We start from the raw sequence: 22,260 nt of genomic DNA on the forward strand, positions 1-22,260 counted from the left end.
GGTATATTATTTCTGGGTCATCACCCCCCCGATGGGAGGACAACACCTGTCTGGTGACTTCTGTTGTTAAGCACAGCCAGGTGGGGACAATAACTACATAACGGAATTATGTAAAATATCACATGTCACGTTTCAGTTTTGATAGTCGTAATTATATGAGGCGCTGTCAGCGCGTATGTGGTTCATGTAGTAGTAGGACACTGGTGTCAACCACTAGAGCCTACCGTTTCATGAAGATATTGATGATGTAGGAGCTGCTGGTTTATGAAAGACGTTTTTTTGGTGCTCAATGTAAGCCTCCTCCAGGATGCATTTTTTTTGCATGCGTGTGAACCTGAACCATCACAACGCCTCTCAACGCCTCAGAGCTGCAAGGGTGTTATGACACTTTTGGGGTTGTGTGGGTTTTTGGGATCCTTCAGGGGCGCAGTGATGGTTGAGCTCAGCTGCCCCAGTGCATTGTGGGGGAGAGAGGGTGTGAAGGTACTCGCGCTCTATTCGCTCCTAGCAGTCGGTGAGTGAGGTTATTTTTCTTCCAAAAATATATTGCATTGATATATGTTTTTTTATGAGTGTATACATACCAAAAATGTAGTTGCTACCTTTTTCATGTGTTTAAAATAACTGATATTTGTGATTTACAATTGATGTGAAATATACCAGAGAGAAGAGATACAAACATATCAATATTTCCCTCTCCTTTTCTGTCAATCTCTTTCTCTCATCCACCAGTACACACATCCCATGCGCAGCCTCCCCTCCCTCTCTCCCTCCCGGCCAAAATCGTTGTCCCCCCTCCCTGGCACTCTCTGCCCCTGTTGCAGGCTGATCTGGGCTCACTGTTCTCCAACTCCAGCCCCTTCGCCTTCTCCCAGTCCCTGCTCATGATGCCTCCGGCTGGGGAAGCCTCCAAAGCGGGGGTCCGGGCTTCATTCGGGCCTTACTCTGTCAGCCAGGTAAATCAATTGGGATTGTGCTCATTGACAGTCAGCAGAATGCTGTAGATCTCTGCTTATACATTTTGAGAATTAGTTCCAAAGATTTTGTAGTATTCCTGTGTCCTAAGAAGTAGCAGGAAAATATGTAACGCAGAGATCTTCCTCTAACCCTCTCTCTAACAGTGTAACCTGCTCTTGCTCTCCTTCTCTCACTCCTCAGCTGGTCTCTGGGCCCATCCTCCCCCTCTCCCCTCCTCTGTCTGCGTCTCTCCTCTCTAAACACGTGGAGCGAGAGAGGGATGAAGGAGGAAAGGAGAGGTACAGGGTGCGGGTGTTGTTCCACGTACGAGGGGACACCAGCAGGGGGAGCTGTATCACCCTCCACGCCTTCAAAGAGACCGAGGAGCAGAAAGCTTCGTGTGTCACACAGGTGTGTGCGTGCGTCCGGGCACACACTATATTCAGCCACCATCACCTGTGACCATTCAAAAGACTGAGACCGGACGAAACGTTTTCTTTGGAACTCTAGCGGGACTCTGAATGATGGATGTGTCGTGTTGTGTGATTGTTACACTGGCCAACACACTGAAATGTTGTGTTCTATATAAAGTATGACACCAAACGCTCACCAATCCCTCTCTTCATCCATTTCTCCTCTCTCCTTCCCAGCCTCCATTGGGTCTGTGTGTGGTGACCCTGGCCCTACCTAAGGACTGGTTTGAGGCGGACCAGACCACCCAGCCCTACCTCGGCCCCAACCAGCGTGCCAGACACACACACCGACACCGCAGCCGTAATCGGGGACGACGGCACGAGGGTGTTGTCGTCGGTGGAGCTGGTGGCATCCCCTTCCCAGGCGCCCTCAGATACAGCCCCACCCACACTGGAGACCGCATCCAGTTGTACTACTCATTGTTCGGCACAGCGTCCAACATCAAACTAGCACCCCCTAGGTGTGTGGAAGACAAATTACCACAGTCTCAGAGACAGTTGATTTATATAGGAGCTGTGACTCTGAGGGAGTACAATAAGGGGAAAGAGGCCAACAGGACCAAAGAGGAAATAGACTGTTGCAATGGACAGGAAGAGGAGGAGCTACGGTTGGATTCCAACGTGCTGATTCGCTATCGCAGGGGACCGGTCCGCACGGGACAGCCAATAGGGATTTCTGTGAACCTGAGGGACAATTTCAGTGCAGAGTTTGTTGTTATCCGGTAAGTATTTTGTTACGTGATGTTCTGTGACATAAGTGATAATCCAGCAATACAGTATGTAGTACATGTACATTGGGGCCAGCAGATCGCCTTGTGGTTAGAGAGGAGAGCCGGAGGGTTGCCACTTCGAATCCTAGATGCCAGTCTGCCACTGTGCCCACGTAACACACCACAACAACAGCTCCCCGGGTGCCTAGTGTGTCACCCCCCCTCCATTTTAGTAATTTCCCAGATGCCCTTATTCAGAGTGACAAACAGTAAGTCACTCTATATCTGTATGTATCTCTTCCAGACTGAAGGTGAAGACAGGCCTTTTGTCTCTGGTTGCCCAGCGCTCTCTGAACTCTGACCTCTGGGTTGTGAACCTGGAGAAAACGCAGGGCTCCAAACATGACGTCATCTCCATCATCTGCCACAAACTGGCGGGACACATGGACAGTGACAGGTATTACTTTATCATATATATTACTGTACAATATTACCCAGGTACAATATTACCTCAGAGAAGGAACATATTCAATTTAACCGGTTTGTGACTTGACAAATTATCAAAATGGCATGCTTGTGATACCACATATGTGAGAGAATATTACTCTATTGAATATTCCAACACATGTGATTTATTTCCATCAAATGGCTTTTTTCTTATCCTCCCCACTCTTCTCCCTACTATCGCTCTCTCTCCTCCCCACTCCTCCCCCCTTTCCTTCCGCTCTCTCTCCTCCCCACTCTCGCTCTCTCCTCCCTGCTCTCGCTCTCTCTCCTCCCCACTCCTCCCCCCTTTACCTCCGCTTTCTCCCGCCTCCTCTCCCTCAGTCCCGCTGCTCTGCAGCAGGCTGCCTGTCTGTCAGTGGACGGCTTGCGAAGGAGTTTCGGGGTTGCCATGACTGTGTCGGCCAGCTGGTGGGTGGAGTACTCAGGCCGTAATAACCCTCCGACACCACGCGGCGGAGTAGTGAGCAGCTTCTCCTTCACTGACAGAGAGATAGCGGGCATCTCTCCCATAACTGAGGTAGGTAAGAACATTATTAAATCAGGGCCAGTTTCCCCGGGGACACAGAATCGTCCATTGAACATGCCTCTTAGTCAGGAAAAATAACCGTGCATCTTAGTCCAGAACTCTTAGGAAGGGAAATTGGCCCACGGTGTATTTGCTTCTTCTTGTTACATCATCTGTATGTACTATGCAGTAGAATAATGGATCATGCGATAGACACAATACATCTACAGTCCCTTAGTGTTTCGGTGAAACTGTTTCTGCCTTTAAAAAGCTCTGTGTGTTTCTTTCCGAAATAAGGCCAATAAACTGAACTTGTTGTCATCAACACACAGAGTGGCATGATCATCAACACGGCCATCTTGACCAGCGAGCCCGTGTCACTTCCTGTCATTGTGCTGGCAGTGGGGCATGATGGGAAGGTGTCTGATATCACCGCAGCGGTGAAGTGTCAGTCGTCCAACGATGATATCATCAAGGTAACCAGACACGACACACACACACACACACACAAAAGATGGCACAGCAGTGGAAAGCAGCTGTTTTACGGGTTCCTGAACAATTCTGCTATTTTGTGAGTTTTTTTATGCTGATATTAACCGCCATTATTTCCTATGACAAAAAAACAGCTTCTGGACAACAGAACAGCAATCACTAACCTCGATTTGAATGACAATTTCTACTTCCGCCAGTTGGCACCTCTGGACGTCGGTACCTCTGGCCATAATCCCTGGGACTGAAAAGAGGAAGAGAGGGGCAAACAAGAGAGGCAAACGAGCCGGCATCCTGATGAGACTGCGTTGGCGAGCAGATAAACCGCCTCTACCCTCTGTTCTATTGGCAAATGTAAAATCACTGGAGAACCAACTGGATTAGCTCCGTTTGAGACTATCTTATCAACAGGACTTGAACGACTGTAATAAGATGGGTGTGTTTTCTTGTTAACAACAGCTAGTGCGCAATCTCTAATGTTAAGGAAATCGCGAGTTTTTGCTCGCCTGAGTTAGGATACCTCATGATAAGCTGCAGACCATACTTTTTACCAGTGGTGTAAAGTACTTAAGTAAAAATACTTGAAAGTACTACTTAAGTAGTTATTTTTGACAACTTTTACTTTTACTTCATTACATTCCGGATAGCCAAAAGTACTCGCCACATTTTAAATGTTTAGCAGGACAGGAAAATATTCTAATTCACACACTTATCAAGAGAACATTCCTGGTCACCCCTACTGCCTCTGATCTGGCGGACTCACTAAACACATACTTCGTTTGTAAATGATGTCTGAGTGTTGGAGCGTCCCCCTGGCTATCCACTAATGTAAAAAAATATATGCTTTTACTTTTGATACTTGAGTAAAAGTCTAAAAGTATTTGGTTTAAAAAAAACTTAAGTATCAAAAGTAAATGTAACTGCTCAAATATACTTAAGTAGGATTTTACTGGATGACTTCCTCTTTTCATTTTCTATTAAGGTATCTTGACTTTTACTCAAGTATGACAAGTAGGTACTTTTTCCACCACTGCTATTTACCAAGAGAGTTCACATCTATATTTTTCCCTAGCTGTTTATCTACCACCACAAACCGATGCTGTCACTAAGCTCGTACTCAACGAGCTGTATAGGGCCATAAGCAAACAATAAAATGCACATCCAGAGGCGGCGCATACGAGATGCTGGTGATTTTAATACACGGAAACTAAAATCTGTTTTACCTCATTTTTACAGGCATGTCACTGTGCAACAAGAGGTGACAAAACTCTTGTTCACCTTTACTCCTCATGCAGAAACGCATACAAGGCTCTCCCTTGCCCCCCTCCCTTTGGCAAATCTGACCTTGCCACTATGATCCTGATTCCTGTTTACAAGCAAAAACTCAGAGGATGTACCAGTGACGCACTCATTACAGAAGTGGGACATTGACGCGGATGCTAAGCTACAGGACTATTTTGCTAGCAGAGACTGGAATATGTTTTGGGATTCATTTGATAACATTGAGGAGTTTATATCAGTCACCGGCTTCATTAGTGCATCGACGAGTCGACGACATCATCCCCACAGTATCCACATGTACATATCCCAACCAGAAGCCATAGAGTCTGAGATTTTTTTTTTTAACTAGAGCTGCCGCTTTCAAGGAGCGGGACATTAATACGGGCATGTTTATAAAAAATCCTGCTATGATCTCCAACGAGCCATTAAACAGGCAAAGCGCCAATATAAGACTAAGATTGAATCCTACTACCCCGGCTCTGACGGTTGTTGTATGTGGCAGGGTTTGCAAACTATCACAGATTATAATTGGAAACCCTGCTGCGAGCTGCCCAGTGACACAAGCCTACCGTACAAGCTAAATGCCTTCTATGCTCGCTTCGAGACAAGCAACACTGAACCATGCAACACTGAAAGGCTGGTCATGGCTCACATCACCACCATCATCTCTGATACCCTGGACCCACTCCAACTCACATATCGCCCCAACAGATCCACAGATGACACAATCTCTTTTACACTCCACACTGCCCTTTCCCACCTGGATAAGAGGAACACCTATGTGAGAATTCTGCTCATCGACTACAGCGCAGCGTTCAACAACAAAGTGCCCTCCAAGCTCATCACTAGGCTCAGGACCCTGGGACTGAAATGACTCCAACACCATCATTAAGTTTTCAGATGAAGATGAGAACTTTAGGGAGGTCAGCACAGTGCCAGGATAACAACCTTTCCCTCAACGTCAGCTAGACAAAGGAGCTGATCGTGGAATACAGGAAACGGAGGGCCAAGCACCCATCCACATCGACGGGGCTGTAGTGGAGCGGGTCAAGAGCTTCAAATTCCTCGGTGTCCACATCATTAAGGAATTAACATGTTCCACGCACATCAACAGTCATGAAGAAAGCACGACAACGCCTCTTCACCCTCAGGAGGCTGAAAAGATTTGGCATGGGGCCTCAGGTCCTCTAAAAGTTATATAGCCGCACCATTGAGATTATCTTGACTGGCTGCATCAGCGTTTTATAAGGCAACTGCTTGGTATCCGACTGCAAAGCTCTACAGAGGGTAATGCATACAGCCCAGTACATCACTGGGGCCGAGCTTCCTGCCACCCAGAACCTCTGTACCAGGCGGTGTCAAAGGAAGGCCCCAGAAATTGTCAAAGACTCCAGCCACCCAAGTCATAGACTGTTCTCTCTGCTACTGCACGGCAGGCGGTACCGATGAACCAAGTAGGGAACCAACAGGACCCTTTACAGCTTCTACCCCAACCAAAAAGACGGCTAAATAGTTAACCAAATAGCAACCCGGACTATCTGCATTGACCCCACTTTTGCACTAACTCTTTTGATTCATCACATATGTGGCTGCTAATGTTTATTATCTATCCTTTTGCCTAGTCACTTCACCCCTACCTACATGTACATATCTACCTCAGGGTACTGAGGTACGACTGGGTACTGGTACCCTGTGTATTTAGCCAAGTTATCGTTATTCATTAGCTCTGTTCCCCATACTAACTGTGTTCCCCATATCCATACTAACATACTGTATACTACATACATAATGAGTATATACTACATAGTGTAACGACCCTGAGTTTATATGCGCGTAAATCGACTCTGCCGCACGAGCATGCTTTTGTTCGTATACTGTAAACGAACAGAGCGTACAAGCTCTTCTCGTGTCTACCGGAAGTTGATGCTGTTGCTATGCAACCTCTTGCTAGCTTGTTAGCCTAACAAATGACTAGTTAGACATTTTACGACTTTGGGTGTGATCTTAAATTCAATCCGGAATGTCAGAATGCACTCTTAAATTCGGAGCGTAGTCAGATTGTCCGTTTGTAAATTCAGAGCGTGTCGCTCTCGGAGCGTTCAGAGCGCACACTGGACGTTCAGGATGAGGAGTCGGGTTGATTTGAGCGTTCTGACCTTACAGCGGCTGTCAAGCACCCAAACTAACGTTGGCTGGCTTGCTAGCTGTTTCCAGACACAAATGAGACCACTCTGGCCATTTTACTCGCCCTAGCAGAGCTGGTTATCCAGAGCGTTGGTGGCTGTAACTGTGCTGCTGGCAACAATTTAATTACGCTTTTTTGCCGCCATTTACTGACACCGGCCATATTCAATTGCATTATGAGGCCTAAAGTACGGAAATCTATACTTCATATTTTGGCAAATTTAGTACAACATCCAGGAACTTTTGGCATAATAACTATATCCAGACTATGAACAGTAAGCATACGATATACTCAATACACGTCACAAATAGTACGGGTAGTATGATTATTTCAAACAGTTGTGTATTGTATGCTTGTGTATTTCCTCTTGTTATTACTTTTATATTTTTCTCTGCGTTGTTGGGAAGGGCCCGTACGTAAGCGTTTCACTGTTAGTGTACACCTGTTGTTTTACTAAGCATGTGACAAATAAAATGTTATTTGTTTCGATTGATTTGACCCACAAGCACACACAATCCTCCACTCCCTTTATCACCCTCTGATTTGATTCAACAGGTGTCAAGCGATTGCTCAACCCTCTTCGTCGACGGAAGTGAATCAGGAGTGGGCAGCACCTGCGTCGGGGTGGAGTTTCTCCTGGGCACGCTCAGTGGTTCCCTATGTCTGTCGGTGTGGGCTCCTGTCGTCCCGCTGCGCGTCTCACTGTCCGATAACGAGCTGAGCGCCATCGATGGCTGGAACCACTACACGGAGAACGGGTGAGTCGCTGTGCGAGCGTGCGTCGAGAGAAAGATGAAGACACACTGAGCAGGAATGACATGAAGCAGGATTAGACATGGCCATGTCATTAACATCAAGATTCCTAAAGCGGTTGATAGAATGATGGGGAATGGAACAGTTAGAAATTCCATTTTTATGTGTTTTTATTTTACCTGTATTTATCTAGGCAAGTCAATTAAAGAACAAATTATTTTTTTTACAGTGATGGCCTGGCAATCTGTTCCCAGTTCACCTCCTGGTCTCCTTTTAGCATAATCTCCTTTCCTATTCCATCTTTATCTGTCTCAAGACAGAGCAGGAGGTTGAAACACCGAACCAGGAATGCCCAGTGGTGGAAAAAGTACTCAATTTTCATACTTGAGTAAAAGTAGAGATACCTTAATAGAAAATGACAAGTGTAAAAGTCTAAAAGTATTTGCTTTTAAATATACTTAAGTATCAAACTAAATGTAATTGCTAAAATATATCAAAAGTGAAAGCACAAATAATAAAGAATTCCTTATATTAAGTAAACCAGACAGCACAATTGTATTTTTTTATGTACACATAGCCTGGGTCACACCAACACTCAGACATCATTTAAAAACAATGCATTTGTGTTTAGTGAGTCCGCCAGGTCAGAGGCAGTAGGGATGACCAGGTATGTTCTCTTGATAAGTGTGCGAATTGGACCATTTTCTGTCCTGCTAAGCATTTGAAATGTAACAAGTACTTTTGCGTGTCAGGGAAAATGTATGGAGTAAAAAGTACAGCGTTTTCTTTAGGAATGTAGTGAAATAAAAGTAGTCCAAAATATAAATAGTAAAGAAAAGTACAGATACCCCAAAAAACCACATAAGTAGTACTTTATAAAGTATTTTTACTTAAGTACTTTACATCACTGGGAATGTCTGGTAGAACATGTATAGGGCTGTGTCCCACTTGGCATGCTAGTCCCTATATAGTGCACTACTTTTGACCAGAGCCATATGGACCCTTGTCAAAAGTAGTGCACTATATAGGGATTAAGGTGCCATTTGACACAAACGCAAGGTCTACTGCCAAAAAGCGTCATTCAAACATACAGGCAAACAGCTGGTAGAAGAGACTACTAATTCCCTAACCCAGTGCCTTAAAATAGGCTCTCTGCACTATCCAGCTCTTATTCCTAGATGGCACATACTCAAAAACTCAAACACAAACATTATGACTTGGCGTCAATTCCATTTAAATTCCAGTCAATTCAGAAAGTACACCAAAATTCAAATTCCAATTATCTTTGATGATTTTCATGAGGAAAAATGGGAATTTGAATTGGAGTTTTTTACTTTTTGAATTGACTGGAATTGAAATGGAATTTACTCCAACCTTGAACATATTTAAGCTTATGTCTCCATTTCTGGTTTTGCCCAGCTTCTATGCCACATTCAGATGTGTATAAAATCTCTCTCTCCTCATCCATCCATCCTTCTCTCTCTACCCCCCACCCCCTCTCTCATACCTCCATCTCATACCTCTTTTCCTCCCTCCCTTTCTTTCCCTGCTCCCCAGCTGTTCTCCAGTGTATCAGAGGTCCACGGTTCAGGTTCTGACCCAGTTCAGTGCTCAGGGGGGCCAGGGGCAGCTGACCTACCTGCTGGGCTCCGCTGATTGGTTTGTGGATGCCACAGAGTTGGTCCGTAATTGGCTGAGGGTAGAGAATCCACGTGTGGCGGTCCTCGACAAGCAGAGCAATCTGATTGGCCTACACCCAGGGAAAACTTCAGTTCGTGTGAGTACCATAAACTCGAAACGTCCTCTCACTGTCGACTTAGTTTTTTGTTTTGTTTTACCCCCTAACTTCGTGGTATCCAACTGTTAGTAGTTACTATCTTGTCTCATCGCTACAACTCCCGTACGGGCTCGGGAGAGACGAAGGTCGAAAGCCATGCGGCCCTAGCCCTCACCCTCTGATCCAACAGGTCCCAGACGTGCTCAATGGGATTGAGATCCGGGCTCTTCGCTGGACATGGCAGAACACTGACATTCCTGTCTAGCATGAAATCACTCACAGAACGAGCAGTATGGCTGTGGCATTGTCATGCTGGAGTGTCATGTCAGGATGAGCCTGCAGGAAGGGTACCACATGAGGGAGGAGGATGTCTTCCCTGTAACGCACAGCGTTGAGATTGCCTGCAATGACAACAAGCTCAGTCCGATGATGCTGTGACACACCGCCCCAGACCATGACGGACCCTCCATCTCCAAATAGATCCCGCTCCAAAGTACAGGCCTCTGTGGAACGCTCATTCCTTCGAAGATAAACGCAAATCCGACCATCACCCCTGGTGAGACAAAACCGTGACTCGTCAGTAAAGAGCACTTTTTGCCAGTCCTGTCTGGTCCAGCGACAGTGGGTTTGTGCCCATAGGCGACGTTGTTGCCGGTGATGTCTGGTGAGGACCTGCCTTACAACAGGCCTACAAGCCCTCAGTCCAACCTCTCTCAGCCTATTGCAGACAGCCTGAGCACTGATGGAGGGATTGTGCGTTCCTGGTGTAACTCGGGCAGTTGTTGTTGCCATCCTCTACCTGTCCGGCAGGTTTGATGTTCGGATATACTGATCCTGTGCAGGTGTTGTTACACGTGGTCTGCCACTGCGAGGACGATCAGCTGTCCGTCCTGTCTCCTTGTAGCGCTGTCTTAGGCGTCTCACAGTACGGACATTGCAATTTATTGCCCTGGCCACATCTGCAGTCCTCATGGCTCCTTGCAGCATGCCTAAGGCACGTTCACGCATATAAGCAGGGACTCTGGACATCTTTCAGAGTCACTAGAAAGGCCTCTTTAGTGTCCTAACTGTGACCTTAATTGCCTACCGTCTGTAAGCTGTTAGTGTCTTAACGACCGTTCCACAGGTGCATATTCATGATTTGTTTATGGTTCATTGAACAAGCATGGGAAACAATGTTTAAACCCTTTACAATGAAGATCTTTGAAGTTATTTGGATTTTTACAAATTATCTTTGAAAGACATGGTCCTGAAAAAGGGACGTTTCTTTTTTTTGCTGAGTTTATAATACGAACAAGTAATATGATGTTGTATTTTGAATAGCATGGTGAATTTTAGTTGAGGGATGGTCATTACCAAAGATGAGATCTGACCAAATGGGAGTAGATCACATGAGACTAGGAGTAAGATTTCCAATATATTTATGACCTATGGAAAGTAAACTTGAACAAGATACAAACAGCAAGTACTTTTGACACCCCTCTCTTGTCTCTCAGGTCATATCAAGCCAATGGGACGGTGTGCTGGGTAGCTGTGATGTCACTGTGACCTCTGAACCCGTGAACCCTGGTGACCTCTCAGTGCAGGTTGTGGGAGGACTCGGTATGTCAATCAAAGCAAGCCCTGCCCACCCTGCTGTTGTCACAGCAACAGTGACCGCATACAACATTCTCTACAACCATGGGCAGGTGAGTTCTGTGTTTTTCTTGACCCACTAACTTCACTAAAACGTTTTAGTTTTACATAACAGTAACTTCAGTGGGACGTTTTTTATATTCAGTGGTAGGACATTTGTGCTTCAGTATAGCATGACACTGAACATTTCTCTTTCTCTCACCCTCTCGCTCTGCTTCTCTCTCCCTCCCGATCCTTCTCTCTCCCTTGCCCTTCTCTCTCCCCTCTTGCTGCTTCTCTCTCGCTCTCTCTCTCCCTCCCCCTCTCTCTCTCCACCAGGAAGCGTCCATCAGTGTCTGGCTCCAGTTCAGTGATGATAGCGCCACTTTGCTCTCCGCCTTCAGCCTTGGTACCTTCGCCCTGCGCCTCTCCTCATTGGCAGAGACCGTGGTCGCCGTGACGCCCGGCCCGTCTTTGCGCGTCGTAGCCCAGGGCGAAGGGGGCGGGCCTTTACTGAAAGCAGAACTCCTGGTCACCACCTGCAAGCCAATGGCGAACTCCGTCGACGGGGACCTGGCCAATCCGAAGGAAGGAAGCGGGACCAGGAGGCTGGCTAAAGGATCTGGTTGGATCAGGGTGAACCTGGACTCTGACCTTCGTCCAATGGGGAGCGAGGAGGCGAACTTGGAGCTGCTCAACATTTCGGACATGTTGATGGAGTCATCTGACAGGGATGTTCAGTACAGCAACTTCCCGGACAATGACATCATCATAGGGAACGTCACTGCCGTCAGCGGCGACGACTACTATGACAAGACCGGCGATGGGATGATCGCCAGGAACAACCTGGAGAGAGCGGTGTTGACCCCGAATCATGAAGAGAGCGCGGTGTACTTCTCTCCCGGGGTGGAGCGAGAGAGGGAGGAGAAACTGGAGGATAAAGAGATGGTGGGTTTCGGGGCAGTTCTCTCCCTCCTCTGCCTCGCCGCACTCCTCTTCCTGGTGAATTGTCTGCCCTGCGCTTTGAGGGAGAGGAGGAAGAGGAAGGACATGAACGTGGAGGGGGTGGAGGGAGTGGTGGAGGAAGAGTGGGAGGAAGGAGAAGAGGAGGCGAAGGAGGAGGCAAAGGAGGTTGCAGAAAAGAACGAGAAAATAACATCATACCCCAGGGTAATATCACTTCATGAGACTACTACAGACGAGATCGAGAAAATAACATCATACCCCAGGGTAATATCACTTCATGAGACTACTACAGACGAGAACGAGAAAATAACATCATACCCCAGGGTAATATCACTTCATGAGACTACTACAGACGAGAACGAGAAAATAACATCATACCCCAGGGTAATATCACTTCATGAGACTACTACAGACGAGAACGAGAAAATAACATCATACCCCAGGGTAATATCACTTCATGAGACTACTACAGACGAGAACGAGAAAATAACATCATACCCCAGGGTAATATCACTTCATGAGACTACTACAGACGAGAACGAGAAAATAACATCATACCCCAGGGTAATATCACTTCATGAGACTACTACAGACGAGAATGACGGGCAGTCAGATCAAAGCATGGACCATTAAGGCTGCATCCGAATAGGCACCCTAATCCCTTTTAAGAGCCCTGGTCAAAAGTAGTGTACTATGTAGGGAATACGGTGCCCTTTTATTCAGGAGAGAAAGGTTGTTGATAAAAATCAACATTCTTAGGACAATTGACTATATATTCCTGTCACTGTGTCACCAACAATGTTTCTTCATGTCTTACAAGGTCGTCTTCGTATAGGCTAGTCTTTTTCTCAGTTGTTTCTTTCTGAATGTTTGTCTATCACACATATACACTAACTATCCATCAAATATGTGTGCAGAAACGATGCACGTACACGACTGTACATATCTGTCATATTTCTTCTATTGGTATTATTTCACATTCATCCATGTACAATTTGCAGTCATATCATCAAATCAAATTTATATATATAGCCCTTCGTACATCAGCTGATATCTCAAAGTGCTGTACAGAAACCCAGCCTAAAACCCCAAACAGCAAGCAATGCAGGTGTAGAAGCAAGGTGGCTAGGAAAAACTCCCTAGAAAGGCCAAAACCTAGGAAGAAACCTAGAGAGGAACCAGGCTATGTGGGGTGGCCAGTCCTCTTCTGGCTGTGCCGGGTGGAGATTATAACAGAACATGGCCAAGATGTTCAAATGTTCATAAATGACCAGCATGGTCGAATAACAATAAGGCAGAACAGTTGAAACTGGAGCAGCAGCACGGTCAGGTGGACTGGGGACAGCAAGGAGTCATCATGTCAGGTAGTCCTGGGGCATATCTTTTCGATTTAGGACTCAATGCAATCCGTATCCGCTGAAGTTTAAAGGCAATGTTCCCACGTTAGCAGAGACTGAATTCACTCACGGTAAACGCTGAACTTCGGTGATATGGATTGAATCAAGCCCTTAGGCCTATTGATGGAATAGTATAGGGGTTGAAAAATTCTGGTAATTTTCCCATAATTCCCTGCCGGGATGACTCCAAGTTGGTCGATTCCCACATGGTTATTCCCTCTTGATTCCAGAGATTCTCCAACTGGGATTTTTGTAAGAACTGTGAATTTAGGGCATGTTACCGTAATTTGCAACCCAAGTCCTGCACAATCTAGTTTTCTGGTTGATCTCCTAATCAACCAAGCGGAAAACCCACTTGTAAATAGACATTATAGAATAACTCATGTGAAACATGTTATTCTCCTGCTTGGCAAAGGTTGTCAATGAATTTAAAATGATTTCCGAACAATTTAAATATTTCTTTTTGTATTTGATTTAGTGATAATTAGGAAAAAGTTTGATTACTTGATCAACTTTTTATTTTATTTTTTATCTGGTCTAATTTATCAGTCAATCTGTCCAGAGTTTGTGTTTGTATACTGATGTGATTGTGCCTAGAGATATTTTGTCTGATCTGACCAGACCTCCAGCTCTGTGTCTGTAGGAGAGCTGTCATGTATCCAGCTACCTCCAATTGATGCTGAATGACACAGAGCACTCGGTTTCCTGGCAGTCTTCTCCAGCTAGTTCGACCCCATGCCTGTTGTCTGCCTCAAGCTTCAGTCTCCAGGTGTTTCTTGGACTATGGTCCTGACCAGTAGAGGTCACAAACAGTGCGATTTCCCACTCCCATGTTGCCACCTAGTGTGAATTAAGAAGTGGCTCAAATGTAAGGCTTTCACCTCATATGCGTGGAGTTGTAGGTTGGATCCCAGGTAGAGCCTGTGGTTGTGTTGACACTCATGATTGATGGACTGTGACAACTAATGAGGGTTTCATATTTGAGGTTCCCCTTCCTATGAACAGCAGTGGTGATGGGGGGGAAACTTCTGGAAAGAGTAGAAACTTAGACACTTTTTTATTTGTATTTTTTAAAATACTACTTTTTCCTTGGGTTTCCCTTCATAACCGCCACTGGGGACTGTTCTGGAACCACAGGGGGAATCCCAGGATTTAACCGCCCCCGCTTATTGCCTGCTTTCAGCCGACGCACCAATTCCCAATCTCTGTTTTGTTTTAACACCCCCCTCACCACTTTCCTCAGGCGGCCAGCGCCCTCCCTCTAAACCCACTCCATGCCGGCATACTATCAGTGTTGGGAAAAGTACTCAATTGTCATACTTGAGTAAAAGTAAAGATACCTTAATAGAAAATGACTCAAGTAAAAGTCACCCAGTAAATTACTACTTGAGTAAAAGACTAAAAGTTTTTGGTTTTAAATATTCTTAAGTGCCAAAACTATCAATGAGATCAAATTCCTTATATAAATGTTGTGGAAATTCAACACAGGGACATTCGAAGTCAATATTAGATAAATCACTCTTTAATTGTCAGCAAGCTGGAGAGGTCACAGTCAAACTTATATGCACTTTAAAATCTAATTAGTAACTGATCCAAGCACAGGCAGGGACCAAGCATTATTTATGACAAAAATATGAACATTTTCAATGCTGTCCCTCCAGACTATACATTTCCTTCACATAAGCAAACCCGATGGCATACATTTGTATTTATGGCTAGACAGGGGCACACTCCAACACTCATACGCCATTTACAAATAAAGCATTTGTGTTTAGTGCGTCCGCCAGATCAGAGGCAGTAGGGATGACCAGGGATGTTCTCTAGATAAGTGTGTGAATTGGACCATTTTCCTGTCCTGCTAAGCGTTCAAAATGTAACGAGTACTTTTGGGTGTCAGGGAAAATGTAGAGTAAATAAGTACATCATTTTCTTTCGGAATGTAAATAGTAAAAGTACAGATACTCAACAAAAAAAAACACTAAAGTATTTTGACTTAAGTACTTTACACCGCTGCATACTACCTCATTAGTTGCTTGGTGGGAGGCACCAGAAGGACCCTTTAAGACACTCCAGAGCTCTAATATCAAGTGTTTGACCCTCATCAGACTTGCCAGTCTTAACTTTGCATGAGTGAGGCTTTGAAACCCCATTGTCAGTTTGGAACATGTATCATATTTTTGTTGAGTGTATTCATTTATCTAGGTGTATTGCACTAGTGTTTAAGATGGGAATGCAGTAGTTGAAACCTCACATTCCTGTAGTCACTGAAGAAATAGGACGGTCAATTTGCCTTGGGCTTGATGTGACTGACTGCTCGGGGATTGAGTTCGCCACACCAGTCTGGCAAAAGCTCATGTCATAACAGTACGTGATCAATATCATAGATCAGAGTTATATTTTTATTATAAAACTCACTGGAAATGTTGGGAGCTTGCAGATTGTGATTCTGGACAGGACATCTCTTTGAAACAATTCAGTACAAGTCTATAGCCTGTACCCACATGTTAGGTAGGCTGTATGCCTACAGTAGCCTTTAGGCCAGGATCCCCCAACTGGTGCCCTAAACTATTGCCCATGCATGGTTTTATTTGGCTCCCCAAGTTTTCTGTGCAAAAAGAGATTTTCATTTTGGAAATCTGTTCAAGTTATTCCCACCCATAATAGAGATGTGATCGTATACAAAATGTAAGCAATGTTTGAAATGATTGTTTTAGTTTTGAGCTTCTTGCGGTCAATTTGCAGTCTAGAAATGGTATGAAATTTGTTTTCTTCCCGCGGCTGAATGTAGTTGATGATCCTGCTTTAGACCCCCGACTCCCCTTAATAAAAAAAATCAACCACGAAGCACTGCATTTATTGATATAGTACGACATGCTGAGTCACATCCAATAACTACTGTGAAGCAGCTTTCATTTGCAAAGAAGAAAGAAGGACGATACGTGTTACATTAACTAGATGGTTGGACAAAATAATACCATTCAAGTTCAAATGGTGGCGTCATCTTGTACCTTGTCAGTTGCTCACTTTTAGATTAGTGATGTCTGGACTATGGAGTCCTTCACTCATTAGATGAACTACGTGTAGGTGGTTGTGACCGGAGGTTGCTTCAGAAATAATTGCCCACAAAATATTCAATTATGAGCACGGAGTTGAGCAGGCGACCAAAATCTAACACAGATCATAAAACGATCGCATTAATTATAGCGCGATTCTGCAACAGAAAGCAAAGACAGTTGACTACAATTTTCAATTAATTTTATGCAAATTAAATCAATTTCTTGATTCTGGATTAATACAATAATTGTCCATCTTAACCAAGAGCACATTTGTTTTACAGATTGTTTACAGATCTAAAACAAGTCAAGTACAGATGCAAAAGTGATCACATTATGGAAAAATATATTTATTTTGCACATGCAGGTCCTTCTACACATTACATTACAAAATGGAAGTTAACATGCTAGACAGTTGATAATATAACAGCCATGACCAGACTGAGCAGGACAACATTTCTCTGTAAAACAAAAAAATGTGTTGATGTATTTCTGCCCTCTTGTGGATTATTTGTGTATGACACGTGCTGAGATGATTTCAGGTAGGCCTCCGTGCCGTCTTGAAGTATCGGTCATTTGAATCTCAGTTGACATGTCAGGTGTATCACCAGTGGTCCACAAAAAAAATAACTCAAGGCTGTGAGCCTCCGGGATACGGTTTAAAGGACACTAGGCTACATCTTCTCATAGGTCAGTTCGTGTCCACAGGTGTTACAGACCTTCCTGTAGAGATCCTCCTCTTCATCCACCATCTCCTCAGGGCCGTACTCGTGCTGGTGAGCGCTGGTGTCCTTTGTCCACACGCTGCTCCTCACTGCACGGCGGAGCTCTGGTCACGACAGAGAAAAGAACAATCCAATAACTGATCAATAACAGGCGTGTAGGAATTATTCAATAAAGACAAAAGAAAAACCTGCACACTGTTTGCCAGTATCACTTGTGTTTTTGTGTTCACAGCCTTCTGATACATAAGCGCAATAAACCCCGCCAAAAAAAAAAATGGCAAGCACAATGGCTTTTTTGTTTTAAGTCAACAATGAAGAAATAAAACAATAACCTGCTTTCTATAATCCACTGGAGGTGCTAGTGTTTTATCTATGTTATTGTATCTCCCAGAGTTTTGTAATGACAAAAGGTGACTAATGGGCAAAGTTAATATTCAGTTTGGAGGGATTCATACAATGTTTAGCATGTAAATATATTTCCCCTTTCTATTTCCAGAGTTCTATTGGTGACACTCACGGTGCAGGTTGATGGTCACTAGACTCGATACTGAACGTTATGGATTATTGTCATTTTTGTTGACGGTGGTTGATGCCAGACTGGATGTACAAGGACCGAGGTCACACTGATTATTCACTGTTGTAATTGTATTGATGATGTTCTGTGAACTCTGATTCTGTAGCAGGTGACATTAACTGCCTTTTCGTTTAGACTCACAAGCCTCTCGAGTTGGTGTTTCCAGAACATTTGGTGCTGTCTGATTAGGATATAAAGGACCTGTCTCCAAGAGGCCAATTAGATATTTTCTCTGCTGGATGACGTCTCCCTGTTGCAACTAGATTTTTAAACATGAACTTTACCAACAATTGCTAATCTGAGAATTCCTATTACAGTGACTTATTTATTGATATGGCATTATGTCTGAGTGAGGATCAGAAAACAGTGTCACTGACCTTTAACCTTTTTGTTGAAGCGCTTCTGCTTCTGCACCTCCCTGTTCTCCTCTCTGGCCTCCTTGGCCTCCTCCAGGGCCTCCTCAGAGCCCCACACCTCTAAGGAGCGCTTCTCCACCTGGAAACACAGCACAACATCATGTTTACTGATCTAACCTAAATACGGCTGGGTCACGCAACGTAAAACGTTTTGAAAAGTTCGAGAAACAGACGCCTCAAGTCCTCAACTGGCAGCTTCATTAAATAGTACCCGCAGAACATCAGTCTCAACATCAACAGTGAAGAGGTGACTCCGGGACACTGGCCTTCTAGGCTGTTTCTCAAACTAGACACTAATGTACTTGTCCCCTTGCTCAGTTGTGCACCAGGGCCTCCCACTCCTCTTTCTTTTCTGGTTAGGGCCAGTTTGTGCTGTTCTGTGAGGGGAGTAGTACACAGCATGGTACGATATCTTAAGTTTCTTGGCAATTTCTTGCATGGAATAGCCTTCATTTCTCAGAACAAGAATAGACTGACGAGTTTCAGAAGAAAGTTCTTTGATTCTGGCCATTTTGAGCCTGTAATCGAACCCACAAATAAATGCTGATGCTCCAGATACTCAACTAGTCTAAAGAAGGCCAGTTTTATTGCTTCTTTAAATCAGAACAACAGTTTTCAGCAGTGCTAACATAATTGCAAAAGGGTTTTCTAATGATCAATTAGCCTTTTAAAATGATACACTTGGATTAGCTAACACAACGTGCCATTGGAACACAGGAGTGATGTTTGCTGATAATGGGCCTCTGTAGATATCCCATAAAAAAAATATTTAAAAATCTGCCGTCTCCAGCTACAATAGTCATTTACAACATTAACAATGTCTACACTGTATTTCTGATCAATTTTATGTTATTTTAATAGACAAAAAAAAAATGTACAAAATATTTTCTTTCAAAAACAAAGACATTTCTAAGTGACCCCAAACTTTTAAACGGTAGTGTATTTACCATTAAATTTGCATTCATCATTAAGAAATGCATGCAACATTTGGAAACTGAACACAGTTCTTATAGACAAGTCCAGGTAGAGGTAAACAAACAATAGTAGGGGAAAACTGGTACAGTGGCAGTCAGTTGAGGACAAGGTGAGGGAAAGCTAGCCTGGCATTCAAACTGATTGAAACAATACTGGTCAGAGCAGAGTGTTCAGTCTGGTTTTACCAGGCTGAGGGAAAGCAGCCGGTTAGAACCAGTGACGGTTGGTATCGGTAAGCTCGTCCTACCTGCAGCTTGAGGTAGAGTTTCATGTCTCCCCAATGAGGGTTGTGTGGGTTCTTCCTCAGGACAAACCTCAGCACTGGCTCCCTCTGGTCCAGGTCACAGTCCTTCAGTAGGTAGAGCTGCTTAGTCTCTGTACGGGATATCAGCTTGTGTTTCACCTCGTTGTCTCTGATGGGAAGGGGGGGGGGGCATTAACAGAGGGAAGACAAGATAGAAAACCTCTTCAGATGCATTTTGGCATCCTCTTACCATTGAAGCACAATGCAATACAACGGAAGTTAAAGCACTGTATGTAATACTGCAGTGCAGGCAGTCTAGGTGCTTAGAAAGTTGGGCCAGTAACCGAAAGGTTGCGGGATCGAATCCCTGAGCTGACGAGGAAGAAATCTGTCGTTCTGCCCCTGAACAAGGCAGTTAACCCACTGTTCCCCGGTAGGCCGTCATTGTCAATAAGAATTTGTTCTTAACGGACTTGCCTAGTTAAATAATAAAAAATGTTTTATAGTGAATGTGGTTATAGTAAACCTGTTATACTGATCAACTTGTCCTGCACATACAGTTCCAAAGGTTGAGACACACCTACTCATTCAAGTGTGTCTTTATTTTTTACAATTTTCTACATTGTACAACAATAGCGAAGACATCAAAACTATGAAATAGCACACATGGAATCATGTAGTAACCAAAAAAAAAGTGTTAAACAAATGAAAAAATATTTATATTTGAGATTCTTCAAAGTAGCCACCCTTTGCCTTGATGACAGCTTTTCACACTCTTGGAATTCGCTCAACCAGCTTCATGAGGTGGATGGAGGGATTTCAATTAACAGGTGTGCCTTGTTAAAAGTACATTTGTGGAATTTCTTTCCTTCTTAATGCATTTGAGCCAATCAGTTGTGTTGTGACAAGGTAGGGGTGGTATACAAAAGATAACCCTATTTGGTAAAAGACCAAGTCCATATTATGGCAAGAACAGCCCAAATAAGCAAAGAGTCCATCATTACTTTAAGGCATGAAAGTCAGTCAATACGAAACATTTCAAGAATTTTGAATGTTTCTTCAAGTGCAGTCGCAAAACCCATCAAGCGCTATGATGAAACTGGCTCTCATGAGGACCGCCACAGGAAAGGAAGACCCAGAGTTGCCTCTGCTGCAGTGGATAAGTTCATTAGAGTTTGCTTCACAAAGTTCAAGTAACACACATCTCAACATCAACTGTTCAGAGAAGACTGCGTGAATCAGGCCTTCATGGTCGAATTGATGCAAAGAAACCACTACTAAAGGACACCAATAAGAAGAAGAGACTTGTTTGGGCCAAAAAACACGAGCAATGGACATTAGACCGGTGGAAATCTGTCCTTTGGTCTGATGAGTCCAAATTAGAGATTTTTAGTTCCAACCGCCGTGTCTTTGTGAGACAGAGTAGGTGAACGGATGATCCCCGCATGTGTGGTTCCCACCGTGAAGCATGGAGGAGGAGGTGTGATGGTGCTTTGCTGGTGACACTGTCAGTGATGTATTTAGAATTCAAGGCACACTTAACCAGCATGGCTACCACAGCATTGTGCAGCATTGCGCCATCCTATCTGGTTTGCGCTTAATGGGACTATAATTTGGTTTTCAACAGGACAATGACCCAACACACCTCCAGGCTGTGTAAGGGCTTTTTGACCAAGAAGAATAGGGATGTAGTGCTGCGTCAAATGACCTGACCTCCACAGTCACCCGACCTCAAACCAATTGAGATGGTTTGGGATGAGTTGGACGCAAAGGTGAAGGAAAAGCAGCCAAACAAGTGCTCAGCATATGTAGGAACTTCTTCAAGACTGTTGGAAAACATTCCTTGTGAAGCTGGTTGAGAGAATGCTAAGTGTGCAAAGCTGCCATCAAGGCAAAGGGGGGCTACTTTGAAGAACCTCAAATATATTTTCATTTGTTTAACTTTTTTGGTTATTACATGATTCCATGTGTTATTGCATAGTTTATGTCTTCACTATTATTCTACAATGTAGAAAATAGTGAAAATAAAGAAAAACCCTTGAATGAGTAGGTGTGTCCAAACTTTTGACTGGTACTGTATGTGAACACTATTATGAGAAGCACACTGTACAATAATATACAATAATATATATTTGTAAGTCGCTCTGGATAAGAGCGTCTGCTAAATGACTTAAATGTAATGTAATGTAATATATATATATATATATATATATATTGTTATTGTTATTTGTGTTTGTTGCCATTAACACAAGAAGACTTTTACCTGCAGTTGTCACAGACTGCCAGATCGAAGCCGTTGCTAAGGTAGGAATCCATAAAGGGCTTGTCACAGTCATCACACAGCAGATAGTCTGCCTCCATCACCGGGGCTAGGAAGACAGTCGGAGAGAGCAGAAGAACTCAACACTAGCCTGAGTGCCAGTTAGTTTTCAAGAGCGCAGACACTGCTTATGGAATTGTGATGCCAAGCAGACTGGCACCCAGGCTCAACAATGCACTACTACTACACTTAAATTATTACATTTCAGTCATTTTGGCGCACACACACGTATCCAGAATCACAATCAATGCAGAGAGAGTGCTATAGGAAGAGAGGTCAGCCAAGGTGTCTTGTCAGTAAAACAAGTATCTACTAGTCATTCAGATAGTGGTCTGTTGG

The 22,260-nt window shown here is 44.1% G+C and overlaps 2 protein-coding genes across 2 annotated transcripts in view; one reads left to right on the forward strand and one right to left on the reverse strand.

Moving 5' to 3' along the window:
• On the forward strand, nucleotides 1-16,474 carry tmem132a (transmembrane protein 132A). The gene is made up of 11 exons (XM_035789548.2): nucleotides 1-514; nucleotides 733-956; nucleotides 1,159-1,368; nucleotides 1,608-2,152; nucleotides 2,445-2,597; nucleotides 2,969-3,164; nucleotides 3,485-3,628; nucleotides 7,663-7,865; nucleotides 9,418-9,637; nucleotides 11,134-11,325; nucleotides 11,591-16,474. The coding sequence occupies exons 1-11, from the start codon at nucleotides 265-267 to the stop codon at nucleotides 12,848-12,850; spliced, it is 3,597 nt and encodes a 1,198-aa protein (XP_035645441.2). The 5' UTR covers nucleotides 1-264; the 3' UTR covers nucleotides 12,851-16,474.
• Nucleotides 16,453-22,260, reverse strand: part of LOC118395462 (DNA repair protein complementing XP-A cells homolog) — a 19,473-nt gene continuing 13,665 nt past the window's right edge. The window contains exons 3-6 of the mRNA XM_035789270.2: nucleotides 21,865-21,970; nucleotides 19,605-19,770; nucleotides 18,344-18,461; nucleotides 16,453-17,496 (exon numbers count right to left, since the gene is read on the reverse strand). Of these exons, the coding sequence (XP_035645163.1) occupies nucleotides 17,342-17,496; nucleotides 18,344-18,461; nucleotides 19,605-19,770; nucleotides 21,865-21,970 (545 nt within the window). The 3' untranslated portion in view covers nucleotides 16,453-17,341. The remainder of the gene's footprint in view (nucleotides 17,497-18,343; nucleotides 18,462-19,604; nucleotides 19,771-21,864; nucleotides 21,971-22,260) is intronic.

This window comes from Oncorhynchus keta, chromosome 16, assembly GCF_023373465.1.
Source record: "Oncorhynchus keta strain PuntledgeMale-10-30-2019 chromosome 16, Oket_V2, whole genome shotgun sequence".
Taxonomy (NCBI): Eukaryota; Metazoa; Chordata; class Actinopteri; order Salmoniformes; family Salmonidae; genus Oncorhynchus; species Oncorhynchus keta.

What these genes read in the sequence shown, in the direction of transcription:
- tmem132a (XM_035789548.2), top strand. Translation starts at nt 265, where the DNA reads ATGAAAGACGTTTTTTTGGTGCTCAATGTAAGCCTCCTCCAGGATGCA. An exon ending in GGCCTTACTCTGTCAGCCAG is followed by an intron (nt 957 to 1,158) that starts GTAAATCAATTG and finishes CTCACTCCTCAG; the next exon opens with CTGGTCTCTGGGCCCATCCT. An exon ending in GGACACATGGACAGTGACAG is followed by an intron (nt 2,598 to 2,968) that starts GTATTACTTTAT and finishes CCTCTCCCTCAG; the next exon opens with TCCCGCTGCTCTGCAGCAGG.